The sequence below is a fragment of the Saccoglossus kowalevskii genome, chromosome 9, assembly GCF_978046115.1.
Source record: "Saccoglossus kowalevskii chromosome 9, keSacKowa6.1, whole genome shotgun sequence".
NCBI classification, from domain to species: domain Eukaryota; kingdom Metazoa; phylum Hemichordata; class Enteropneusta; family Harrimaniidae; genus Saccoglossus; species Saccoglossus kowalevskii.
Window position 1 is genome coordinate 7,999,110 of NC_140649.1, and position 14,160 is coordinate 8,013,269.

Genomic DNA, 14,160 nt, shown 5'->3' on the forward strand with positions numbered 1-14,160 from the left:
TCTCCATTTGACCCTCATTAAGTCAACTTCTGCCATTATTCACAAACTAAACCCGCATAATATTTCATTTTGTCCAATTAACAGAGAAATTACAGTAAAACGCACAAACACGTTTAAATTGTCACCTCTAAACATTGGCGTTAAAAGTCTTTTAGTTGCAGATCATGTATATTGATGCGCAGCCACTACATCCGGAAATAATTCTGGCGATGGAAACTCAGACACTTTCATTTTATCAATGACATGAATCTAACTAAACGCATTTAAAACGCCCATGGTGACATGCACCTCCACCTCGTGCATCAGCGATCATTGAGTGTCTGCTACGTCAATGCGCCACTCAAATGCACATCTCCCCTCTATCAACGGTATACGTTTTATGACGTATATACGTGTTGATATTGTTTTAATCTGCAGTCGTATATCAGTAAATATATTTTTCCGTGCGATTTGATATTTTTTTGAAGCGCATTGTCACTGAGAGCGTGGCTCGTACTTAACGATGCATTGGTAGTTTAATCGTCATACTTTCGCTGTGAAGAAAGCACACGTGATGTCAACGTTGGAAACCCGCGTGCAGCCCTATATGCTACATATTGTTTCATTTACACAGAGTAAATGATATTAAATGAGATTCTTTCTTCCTAGCACTCATCTATTTTCGTTTTTCCCCTAGGAGAAAAGACATACGTTGTCCGGAATCAGATGGATGGATGCAGTGGCTACGAAACGAAATAACAAATGTTGACAACCTGATTGGGTGAATCAAATCGGATTGAATGAAACGATTAAGAAGTGCGTGATGGAGCATGTGTGTCATTGATGAGGTAATTCCACGTACATCCGTTATCGAAGCACAGCATCGTTTCGTGTCACCAATCCATTAACCGAATCGTCTCACGCGTTAGAGCACTCGCTGCTGATTAGAAAATAGCAACTTGGACTGCCTATTGTACTCAGCTAGTAAGTCGCCAAAGATTGTTATCATGAATAACACAACTGAGATTCCGTGGAACATCACCACGGAAAGCACCGGCGGGGGAGGTGGCGATGGTTCCGACAACGTCGACAAAATTATGAAGGCGGTGTTTGCAGCTATTGGTTTCACGGGAATCGTCGGAAATACTTTAGTGATAATGGTTTTCGTGCGTATGCATAGAACAAGTCCGTCTGGACTGAGTAGCACGAACATATTTATCTTAAATCAGTCGTGTATGGATCTAATGAGTTCACTTCTCCTGGTTGCCCAGCATCTCATACCCGTAGGGCCAATACCTGCAGGAATTCCGGGCGATGTCTTTTGCAAGTTGTGGGCGTCAAGTTACTATCCTATGTGGGCATGCTTTCTCGGGTCTACCTTCAATCTTGTACTGTTGACTTTTGAGCGCTACTTCGCTATCTGTCACCCGATTAAACATCACACCAGTTTCACACAGAAGAGAGCCAAAATCATGGTTGCATTAGTGTGGCCTTTCAGTTTCGGCTACGAGCTCCACTGGGCCATGGTGCAGATGAACGACGGTGCCGGCGGGTGTACCCAGTATTGGGAACCATGGCTGCAATATCTTGGATCGTTCGTCGTTATTTTCCAGTATATTATACCGATCATCATTATGGCTTGCGTGTACATCAGTATACTGCGCGTAGTACGACGTAGCACTAAAATACACGCATCGGGTCCTCGCAAAGAAGGTGAGCCCGCCGAGAATGGCTCAAAACCCCTCAGCAAAACGGAAAAGAACATTATCCAAACGCTGTTGATCGTCGCCGTCACGTACATCATTTGTTGGTCGCCGAATCAAATCGTCTATTTCGGATTCAATATCGGATTCGATGTTGATTTCAACAGCGTGTTTTTCCGCTATGGTATCGTTTCAGTGTGTGCGAATATGTGTATCAACCCTTTTATTTATGCTTGTAAATTGAAAGATTTTCGAGAGCAGGTGAAGAAAATATTTGGCTGCAAAAACCACTCTGCTGACAACCAAGGGATTACACTGTCAACAAACACGTAAACTTGGCGTTCCGTGCCGCGGTCCGTCTGCGACGTGAGTGCATAGAAATTAACAACTAGACAATACTTCTACAGACTTATGGAAGCATCTCATTTTTGACGGGCGAATCATTCTCTGGGACTTAGTTAAAACTCAGTTAGACAATACACGAACATATAAAGTGGTGGGTGATTTGTTATAACTGTCGAAAAACAGAATATTACGTAATTTTATAGTTTACATGTTTTAATACAAACGGTAATCTAGAAATGTGTATATATATATATATATATATATATATATATATATATAATCGAGGGATGTTTATATTATCTTGCACAGTGTTATTTTCAAATAATTTAAATCAAAATGAAACAAGCATACAATGTATTTACACGAATGTTACATCACTTGCAATCACGTGACACAGAGACATTTTGTGACGTATATTCACGTGAATATTTTTCATCTCAGGATCGGGAACTCTGGGTCATTAATGTTATGAATTTTGTATGTACTTTTTTGTAATCACGCATGTGTTGTATCGTTTACGTTTCTATTCGGGAAGATCATAGAATCGATCCCATCTGTGAAATGCTTACTATGAATAAGGTCTAAGAGTATATTCTACCCAATCCAGACAGAGACGATGAACACTGTTGGCCACGTACATTGTCTCTGTCCTCAATGTACGTTTTACTGAAGATTATTGTAAAGAGTATAGAAATGATTGGTCCGAGTGGCTCGGTAAGATCTTCCAGATGTATAATTTGCCTCTGGTGACCATGACAACGATTAAATAGCATCACTTCTTGAATACATATTACAAACGTCGAATGCTTTTGACATTCAGGGCTGGTAGTTGAAAGTTTAAAAAAATGTTTAGAATTTATGAATACAATATATCTTACATGCAAATGGTCCCCGGGATATTTTTGGGAGTGTGGGGAGTACGAGGCTTGTTTTACCTATCAATACGTTTTCCTTTCTCTCCCGTCATCACGTCAATTGTCCTGATGGTAACTTAGGTCAGGGAACGCGATGACGAGAGAGCCAATAGAGCACTGTTCGACGGTCACGTACAAGTCTCGTGCTCTCTCGCTCAAAACGAGATATCGGCGGCCATATGCATATGATTTATATATTTGAACACAGCACTATGCAAAAACGAATACTTGCTTAGGCTTATCAAGTAATTGGAACGAACTATTTCTATTACAATAGCGATTCACTGAATGGCTTGTATATTTATCATAATGTAGTGTATAATGTTATTATGAACCGTATAGAACTACGACAAGTTTGCGAGATTAGTGGCATTGGCATTTCTCTTTTAAATATATCTATCTAATTTTCCTACATGTGGAACTTAATTTGAGTGTGTTGTCTTCATACTAAATATTTAAATAATTCATGCTAAGTTTATGTTATTTAGACATTTAACTTAGTTAGCAACATCAGCTGAAAGTATTATTATATTTTTGTTTTGCATTTTGTGCTAATACGCACTACGGATAGCTAGTAGATGACAAAGTGTACCATGTATGCGGTTTCTTAGCTTAAGATATTAGTTTGAAAAAGCAGGTTTATTTTAAGATTGATCCCAATCTTGCTAATCTGAGCTATTGTGGCAAAGTGGTAATCGTACTGTAGCGTGATTTCAATATCGTAAATTATTGGTAACCGCACTCTCACTGCAGTAAGGGCTTGATGTTATTTTGAATTTTATTTTGTTTCCTCAGTTCAATTAAATTAAATTGATTTTTCTGATTCACCAGATTTAGTACCAGCACGATTTCCTTATCAATTTCACAATTTTAATAATTTCGAGGTGGGCAGATTCGTGTGATAGGGAATTATAATAGATGCCCGCATTTCTTCTCACATGACACAACATTTGTACACGGCTGATATTCATTCTAAATGGATGTGTGTTTTTTTTCTCTTAAACCCATAATTGTTTAATTACTCTGTTATGTCAGGAGACATATGATATTAACGAACATTTGTGTACTATAGAAGTGAGTGTTTCTGATTTACAGGGGATTTCCAGTAAATATTGACACATGTGCGTTTTACGACATCCTTCATTGCCCCTGTCGAAGCGTCATTGTAAAGTAGCATTCCTATTTCGTATTATATGCAGAACACCTCCAACCGATTATTGTGATCGCCATGAAAAATATTAAAATCCGTTGATATGGTAACGAATCCTGAAATAACGAAGCAATGAAGCTAGCCTGTACTTGACAGAAACGATGTCGTGATGTCTAATCGCCAAATCAAACATTGGCATAATTGTATACACTCAAGACTTTTTACATGTGTGCATTTTGATTTTTTGCACGTTTACCTTATTTTAAGTGATCCTTCTAAATTCAGATTCAAGATTCTTTTTGATAAGAGTTCTTCTCATGAACTGTACAAAATCTTGTGATGCTTACAGTTGAAAAGTTCTCTGCAGATTATACATAGTAGTAATATAACTATAAGATTACATCTCAGGTATAGCACGACATAAAAAGAAGAAGTGCCATTTACGATGACATAAGTGAGCTTTATTGTTTTGCTATGGTTTATATCATAAACCTACTATGAAATACGTTCACAATTTTGGCACTATGCCAACTTAGTGTGCCCCCTCCTCCAAAATGAGTATAGCAATAGCTATTTTATATTTACCAAGCATATGGTGTTGTCCAGCATGCGGATGAATATTTATGTCTTAATCGCTGAACCTCTGCCCATTACCCCGGCACATTAGACTAAACATGCGCAGTACACAGCGACACAGTACACATGTAACTCCGTTGTTATTGTAGTAAATCCCCACACACATAAATCAACGTTTACTTTATTATGCCTGGGCAATTCACGTTTTGTTTTCATTTTTTTTTTATTTTACTGGTGTGTTAACTGCTATTCAATATAAGCCTGGGCTTAGCATGCAATAATCTTTTGGGGATCACCACGTGCAGTAGCCAGCTTTATATCCAATCACAATCTGGCGATGTCAATCGCAGGTCAGTCACATTAAACATTATGCGCCATCTACATATGGTACCCAAAATTCCAACTTCTAGATTTACCCGCCGTGGATGCCGAGATTACGTTGCCGGCAAGAAAGCCAAAAGACTTGTTTGTGTCCCTCGCACCCATTGTTCTAAATAACGAAGTTACCGTGTACAGGGCAACAATAGACGCAACGACTGCGACGAGAGAGACTGGAACACTATTTGAGGGTCAATTTAAAGTCTCGTGACTCCCACGCTCTCGATGATCTAAAACTTTTGTCCTTAACTAGTCACGGAAGCGAAAGCTGTGTAAATGCGTTCATAATCATGGCTTTGTTTGTTGAATTTAATATTGTAATTAGTAGGGAATTCGAATGTTCAAATTAAAGTTGTTTGCGTTAAAACAAAAGTACTAGTATATTATATTTTTTTTTAAAGTGTAAATCACAAGTATGGTTATTATGCGACACGTTAGTGTTACGTGAACTAGTGTATGTTACGTTAATATTAAAAAAAATCATAAAACCGCATAAATAGTTAGTTTCCAAAGAAATTATACGTATATTTTCAGTTCTCAGCGAGAAATAAATAGATTTTGCGTTCTAAACCTGGCCACTGTATTATTCGGCAATAAAAAAAAGTAGAATTATTGTTCTTCCATAGAAATTTTTCAATGTTATCATCATTGCAAAAGTATATAAGTCAGTCATTCTGGTTTCTGTCAACACATTTCTAAGCAATATAAACTTATATATATATATACGTCTGACTGGACAACATACGGGTTTCATTGAGAGAGGTTAAATATCAAGGGTCAAAGGTTATATGATGAAAGACAACTGCTTGCAACTGCATCATTTTACATATTTTTGTAATTTTCTTGACATGTTACTGACTGCTGTAAAATTAAAATTACGTGCGAATTAGTAGGTTATTTGTCGATATCAGGGTCTTGTGATATTGTGTGTCAAGTACGCCATTTTATTCGTCTTATTTAGTACCTAGTCGTGTAATAATCAGTAAAATGTTAAAAACAGACAACTGTTCATCACATCCTGATGTGACGTATGGCTGAGATCTCGTTGAGAGCGAGAGAGTCACGTGACTTGTTTATGCCTCTCAGATATTGTCCCATTCTCTTCCGTCGCGCGTTCACCGGCTGTTCCAAACACCATGGCCACGTAAATCTGTGAGTGAGCACGATAAGTAAATGGAACACTATTTGACGTGGTTCTCTCGCCTTCCATGAGATCTAGTCGGCCGTTTGTGGCGACGATCTAATTTGGATATGTTGTCGGCGATCGTGCACGTCACTAGCCAATCTCGGAAGAAGCCTACAATATATTAATTTGCTTGCACAATCGGACAACATATCACTGGCATCAAGAGAAATCACACAAATGGTCTGTTTTCCCCTATTTCCTGGATGTTTCTACCTTCCTAATTATCTTGTTAGCATTAGCAACTAAATTGTTGTTTATCACGACGATGGGTGTGACTTCAATTTAAGACGATTGTACATGTAAATTTGATATGTTGGAAGTAAAACATAAGGTGATTGAATAAAAACAGTGACTGTTTTGTTTGTTTAAATTCAACACGCACATAGGTGTAGTGGCAGGACATTAACAGAATCAACGTGTTCAGTCGTGTTTTTTTGTTGTTTTTGTTTTTTCGTTTTTTTCACCGGGAATTTGTAACATCTGTCAGTATTAACAGTAGCATCACAGGCAACCATACAACTTACTCATTGTGATTTGCCAGAATGACAGATCACTATTCATTTTAACATAGATTAGTGGGCGAGAGCTCTGTACGTGGTCTATTAAGTGTATTGTGATATTTTGTACTTTTCACCTAGGATTATTTTACGTGTAAATAAATGTAAATGACAATCTTACTAAAAGCATAATGTACTTTGCTATTTTTCCATACTCATTTTAACTGTTATATTCGTTCCTTCTGTAAATTCATAAAATTGTGAGTAATAATTTGGGTTAAGTGTCTTGTTCTCATCTGTGTATGTCGTGAGCGAGAAATACAATGTTTAAAGTAGAAATATTTGTATTATCTCAACTTAGTTCATTTCAATGTTGACGGGTTTTTTCAAACAAATATAAAAGGCAACTGTGCGTACACAAAGGCTGAATCGAGATTGGGGTGAAATTAGTGGACTTTATTCATTAAGTTAAAAAATGCAATTAGACCAAATTGCATCACATTGTGGTCCACGACGCGTAAACTTAATAAAGCTTGAGTCTCAGATTGGAATTGGGTCGTCGTCAACTTATCGATAAGTCAACTCTACATTACAGAGAAGTCACACTGACGGGGGACGTTTGTTGGGCCATATTGTTTTAGTTACCCTACTAAACAGTGCGATAAAACTAACCTTACTCGCGATGGTCTAAACCTTGTTATACTCAGGCTCATTGTTCTAAAATAGTTTTGGTTAATCGCACGATGTGACAACGGTAGCCTATTCGGCATTCGCAACTCTTAAAGAGGGAGGGTCGTCACCTGCGCACGCGCGGGAATTGAGTCCCAAGCAACACACGTTAAAAACGCAAAGGCTCATGGATAGACGCTTGTTTGTAAACATTGATACGCTATGATCATCTGACGCATGCGCAGGTGACGACTCCCCCGTTTTATGTATCATCGGTATATATATAAAAGCATGGAAGTACTCCGTTAGTACCTTCCATGATAAAAGACATCCCAACTCTGAAATTATTGCTTCATGTGGTGATAATAATAAACAAATGATTGACCATGTTCCTCGTACACGGCACCTCCACTTCCGTAACGCTACGCAAAAACACGATACACGGATGTACATTAATTGCTAATCAACGGTACCAGACATGGCATTACAAGTGAATGGACACGGGCGCTAAGAGCTACGTGTCTCTGATTGCATGTATTCCCCTATCCAACAAAAGTCGTTATGAAACATCGCAGCGAACTTGTGTTAGCTAAGTGAATTACAGTATGTCTATTTTCCGACAGTCATGATTGTGAAAAGCATATTTTATGCAATAATTTATTTATTGTAACTATGTATCCTGTTTTCGGACATCAGTAGCGTACGTCATTTGAATGTTGAAGTGTTACTATATGCAAATATATATATATATATATGCATTATCTTGTTTATGTATATTTCCTATCATTTCCGATGACTAGTTCTCGTTACAAAACACTCACATTTAAGATATGCGTTCATAACAAAGTAAATCAAAATGAAGACTGTCGGGTTATTTACAGAAATACAAAACGGTCAGCTTGCATGAAGGCCTCTAGGATCAAGAGCTCAGTACCAGTGGTGACATTTGAATAATAGGCGCATGAATAGGCGGTAAGTACAATAACAGAAAACGGAATTTGAAAACCATTTCGTGACGGATAGAAAAGCGCGGAGTTCATGCCTTTGTGGGCGCCGTCACTTGATCTTGTGTGTATTAAAACAAATACGCGCTCTGGCGCGTGCTGGAAAATATAAATACAGGATTAAAGTGGCTACTCAAAGAACGAGCAGTTTGCATCTGAATAGGACTCATTTGTGATTTGCCATGTGGTTTTGACGCTACAAACTGTGTTTTGGATCATTTGCCGATTAACCTTTGTTTAAGCCGGTTCAATAGAGAAATAATGCGGCCTTTGCTTAGTACGAGGATATTGCGACTTAACAGAACACAACACAATATAATAAATTAAGCGATGTGTCTGTCTATTTTTAGATTCATACGGGCGTTGGAAAAATATACTGATTGTATCGTGTTTTTATCACACGGAATAATCGTTGAAGGTCATTTCGAATCTCAGCAATCTACACTTGTATACACATGACGGCTTGTAAATACATGTCTAAATGGACTGCAACAAAACTGGTGTTTATGAAGGGCACCCTAGGCCTCGGTCCTCGTTGTCAACTTGAAGGTGTTTGAAATATTTGAAGATAAAATTGAACATGAACTTGAACTTGAAGTGACCATGACGAAACTTCCATTCTTCTAAACAGAAAGAGAGGCTGGTCAGTTCTTTTATCACAGATGCCAAGCCACGTCGTCGGTTTTGCGACGTTCCACGCGACAAATAAGGTACAAGTTCTGTTATAGCGAAATTCAAGCGTTCGCCGCTCTACGTGGGATGAGTGTGACGTTATTCAAATTATGTAGACATATGTTTCAAGTTGTATTCGAAAATTGTCTTTTAAATCAAAATCGCGTCATTCACTATATCGACTGTGATGGCGCACCGTACGATCGGATTTTTTTATTCATTCTCGGGCGGACATCCGGGCATTTTCACCGCCTGGCAATGATCACGGCGAAAACAAATACCGAAAACTCTCAGAAAATGGTTCTTTGGAATAGTTGTTGAGACTCCCCTGAACAGCGTAACACGATTACTCCTACATGTGCAACATATGTGAATTAAGTTGCTTTGGTTGTGTAGATCCGCCCGAGTATAGGGCACTTCCCACCAAAAGGGCATCATTGTCACATGACTAGTGACATGAGACATTACTGATATACAGGTAGATTTGTAATATATAATTGATCGAAATACTGTAGAATACTTTATTTTCGCTTGGAATTTATTTTTGCTATTTTCACTGAAGGGATGATTCCGTGAAAATAAAATCCAGCGAATATACTTTTTTTCCTATATTTCACATAAAACTCATCAAAAATCAGTGAAAATTAATTCTATACAAAACGCCCAAAAAGCCTTTTCAGTGAAAATTAATTCCAGCAAAAATAAAGTATCCCACAGTAGTAGCTTTATCACGATTACTATGCGTGGTGATAATAATATCTACGAGCTGCAGCCAACAAGGGCAAACTTAGACTACTATTACACTTGTTTTAGTAATCTGAGGGGCAACATACAACTTTAATTGACACTCGCCGATGCGCCCTCGATCGGCGAGTCTAAAATAGATGTGGCCACCAGAGGGCACAAGACAGGGTAAGTGATTTATTGTTCCTGAAACGTCGAGTTTGTCATTGAAACTATTTTTCGCTGTCTTTCATGTGAGTACCCCCCCCCCCCGTGATGAGTACACATAAGACATCTCTGGCAAAATAAGAATGTTAGACAGTTCAGTGTTCTACGAAAGAAGAATAAATTTGACACAAGTGGCTCTGGATACGCTGAGGGCGCATCTCATTACTTATTTGCAATGCCAGTCATAATATATATCTAGACTGGCAAAGCCGAGACTTCTTTTTTGTTTTACAACAAAAATAGAAATAATTGTCAATTAAGCCTTTTTAACCTGATCGCAAAAACTAGCGTGACTGCGAAAGAAATCCCGACTGGACGCATCTGCGTGCGACCTCCTGCGTTGGAGTGAAAACTGGTGATTATGCTAATTAAAAGTTGTTGACTAACATTGACAACGAATATACGTGCTATATACGTCATATCTTATCTATGTTAATGTACGTGACCTTAACACTTCTGAGGTCCCGGCGATTTTGAAAGACTACTTCTTATAAACATTGTACATTAAATCGACTTGTTTTCAGTAAACATGGATGCAAGTATCGCCTTCACACTTAGAAAGTTAAGTATCCCTCAACCTTTAAAAGGTCATGTTTACTTTTACACACACACCCACCCACTCATGAATAATTAATAGAAGTCAAATGCCCGCAGATGCGTCCAGTCGGGATTTCTTTAGCGGTCAGGTTAGTGTTCGCGATCACGCTAATGGGACTAAAAGAACAATTATTTCTTTTTGTAAAACAAAAAAGACGTCGCGACTTTGCCAGTCTAATATGTATCCTGTATAAGAATTACGATCTTCATCTAAGGCTTGCTGTTGTAACTTTAGAGGTTATAACACGTATATGCATTTCAACTTATGTGGGTAATTATACTACGTTTAGTCAAAACACGTTTTATAACACGTTACGAAATGACAAGTTTCTTCGATTAAAGTCAGTGTCATCTACATTTTGACTACGTTGAAGGGTACATATTTGTCTTTCGTTGTCCAAAAAAACCAAAAAAAACTAAGCTTGGGCCAATTTATGAAATAGTTTGTATATATGTGTCAATACTGCTCATGATTTCCATGCATATTGTCCCTTGAGTGCGACAAGTTGTCATTTAATTATATCACCATACTTTCAAGTCAGCGAATTAATACAATTACACGTATTTAACTTGTAATTGCGGCGAAAACTATAATTTACGAATTAGTTTGTTTTTATCTTTGAATATTAAAACATTGGTGAAATAACTATTCCCAGATATACTTCTTAAAAGTTAAGTCTTGTTTTAAGATGGGTGGTGAGTCATTCGGTAACATTCGACAAACATAATTTCACGATAGACTCGCACTGGATATGTCCTCAGACTTTCGTTTCTTAGATACAGGAGTATTTACAATGTCTCGTATAAGGCTTTTAAAATGAGTTGTACACCAAGAATTTAGGTTGATGTAGGGAAAATCAGTTGAAAAATTGCACCATACATTTTTTTTGCCCAATTTGGTGATTGTGTTTTTATCTGCCTTTATCAATATATGTTCACATACTGTTTTGCAAGTATTTATTCTCGTATTAAATTCATTATTTAAACGGTTTGGGTCATAGTAAAATAGAGAAAATAGTTTTGAACTTATGATGCAAAAAAAAAACACGTTATAAGCATGGACTAAAATCTGGTCATCATATATGGGAATGATTATTTGGTAATTTATTTTAAAATGTTCAAATATATAACAGCTTAAATTAACCATTACAATTACAATTTATGTTGATAATTAAATGTTGAACCCACGAATGATAAGCCACTGAATTGATATAGTCATCACACTTTATTTGTTGGGAATACACTCACAAATATTTCAAAGAATGACATGCATACATAAACACCTGTTGGACATATTCATTTTGTGTGTTTCCACCCAAAACCATCTGCGTACTGATGTGTCATTCTAAGTATATGAACTTGAATTTGTAACAACCAAAGATCTAGACTTGCATACACTTTCTTGTTTATTTTTTGGTGTTTTTCAATAAAATAAAATATCTTGGGAGTGTATAAATGGCGAAAGCTGGGTTACTGGTTTATGCGGTTTACGCCATTTACACACTCCCATGATATTTTATTTTATTGAAAAACACCAAAAATTAAACAAGAGACTGTATACAAGTCTGTCAAAGACCTTGCTAAACGATAATATATATATACTATGATTACGAGTATGTCATTTAACTTAAAGTGTTCCATTAATGTATAATCTACTATTCCCACGATTTTCATGTAAATGTGATAGGTATTTTTGATGGTTAAAAACCTTTCACTTAGGTAACCGGGATTCGGTCGTTTCCACGCTAGGCTGACAAAAACACACACAAGCTTCGTTCATGTTCCCAAACGATTCTCTGCCAAGTCCCTGGTTTTCACCCGAGACAGCATTAAATCACTCTTTATTTCTTGTCACTCCTTAACCAATTACAATCAGTATAAGGGACTCCAAGGCCTTGCCTTCAAACAAACAACCAATCACATATAATACTTTATTGACATCATTCTGTTTGAAGAGAACATACAGTCAAGTGCTAAACTAATAATTAAAATTAAAAAAAAGGAAGAAATTAATATGTAGTTTAAATAAATACATATTTAAAATTATGAAATATTGATATATATATTTAAAATGCACCACATTCTCTAATATAGTTCGCAAGTTCCTTATCTACATTGCTCATAATGTATATGAACTTGTCATCTGGTTTCATCAAATTAAAATATGGATGTATATGAGCAATTTTTCCAAACAGCTGACATCTTGCATTTTTATGACTTGGACAATCAATCAGGAAATGGAATTCATCCTCCACTGCATCCGTATCACACTTTTTGCATACCCTTTCTTCAAACTTTATTTTTGGTCTAACATGCCTACCCTTCTCTATCATTAGACCATGGTCACTTATCCTGAATTTACAGATACTTTTTCTATAGTGGGGGTCTTTAATTTGTATTAAATACTGTTCCATTTTGAATTCATTTTTGAATTTACAATAAGTTCTTAATTTATTATTTTCACCTGATGATGAATTTTTTGAGGTTATTTGTTTTTTCCATAATTCAATATAATTCTTTTCTATTTGGCTACTTATTTGTTGTATATTTTTGTTACCTCTACTCCAAAATCCATTTATTTCACTTCCTATTATTTCCTGCACTGATTTTGCCCATTTTAGCTGATTATTAATATTGCATGTAATTGCATCATTTATTAGGATGTGTTTTTTGATATTGAAAATATTATGCCAATATCTAATCATCATTTTATTTATAAAGACTGATATTGGTTGTCTGCCCAGTTCACCACGCACCGCTAAGTTTGTTGACGCCTGATTAACTTGTAGTAACATTTTAGACATTTTAAGGTTGAGCATTTCTGGGTAACTTCTATCTGTGTATTTTTCTGAACCCCAAATCTCACATCCATAAGTCAGAATGGGTCGAATTACATGGTCAAACATGTTTATCCAAGTTGGTATACTTATATTAGTTGATGTAGTAATTAATTTTTTAATATAGAAAAAAGTTTTCAATGCCTTTTTATATAATTTTTCTTTTGCTAAAGCAAAATTTCCACTAGGTTTAAATTCTATGCCTAAATATTTATAATTTCTAACTATATCTAATTCTTCATTTTTATAATGAAAGATAAACTTATGGTTCAATAATTGTCCACTTTTATTGAATACCATTATTTTTGTTTTTGTAGTGTTTACCTCAAGGTTCCACTTACTGCAGTATTGAGATAATTTATTGAAAAAGTTTTGTAAACCTGAATCTGTTTCAGATATGAACACAAGGTCATCTGCATATAATAAACTACCAATTGATATATCATTTAGCTTAACAGGTTTACATGACTCATCTAACTCACTTGGCAAATCATTTAAGAATAAGTTAAAAAGCATTGGGCTGATGTTACATCCCTGTCTCACCCCTCTGAGTGATTTGAAATCATTTGTTAATCCATTGTTTAATTTTATGCTATACTTAACATCATTATACATGTTTTTAATTACATTATATATTTTTCCATTAATTTTATTTTTTAATAATTTGTAATAGAGCCCTTTACGCCATATGCTATCGAAAGC

At 36.3% G+C, this 14,160-nt stretch overlaps 1 protein-coding gene across 1 annotated transcript; it reads left to right on the forward strand.

The window, feature by feature from the left end:
- Positions 1-1,087: 1,087 nt before the first annotated feature.
- LOC102806059 (delta-type opioid receptor-like) lies at positions 1,088-2,264 on the forward strand. The gene has a single exon (XM_006821174.2). The coding sequence runs from the start codon at positions 1,137-1,139 to the stop codon at positions 2,013-2,015; it is 879 nt and encodes a 292-aa protein (XP_006821237.2). The 5' UTR covers positions 1,088-1,136; the 3' UTR covers positions 2,016-2,264.
- The last annotated feature ends 11,896 nt before the right edge of the window (positions 2,265-14,160 follow it).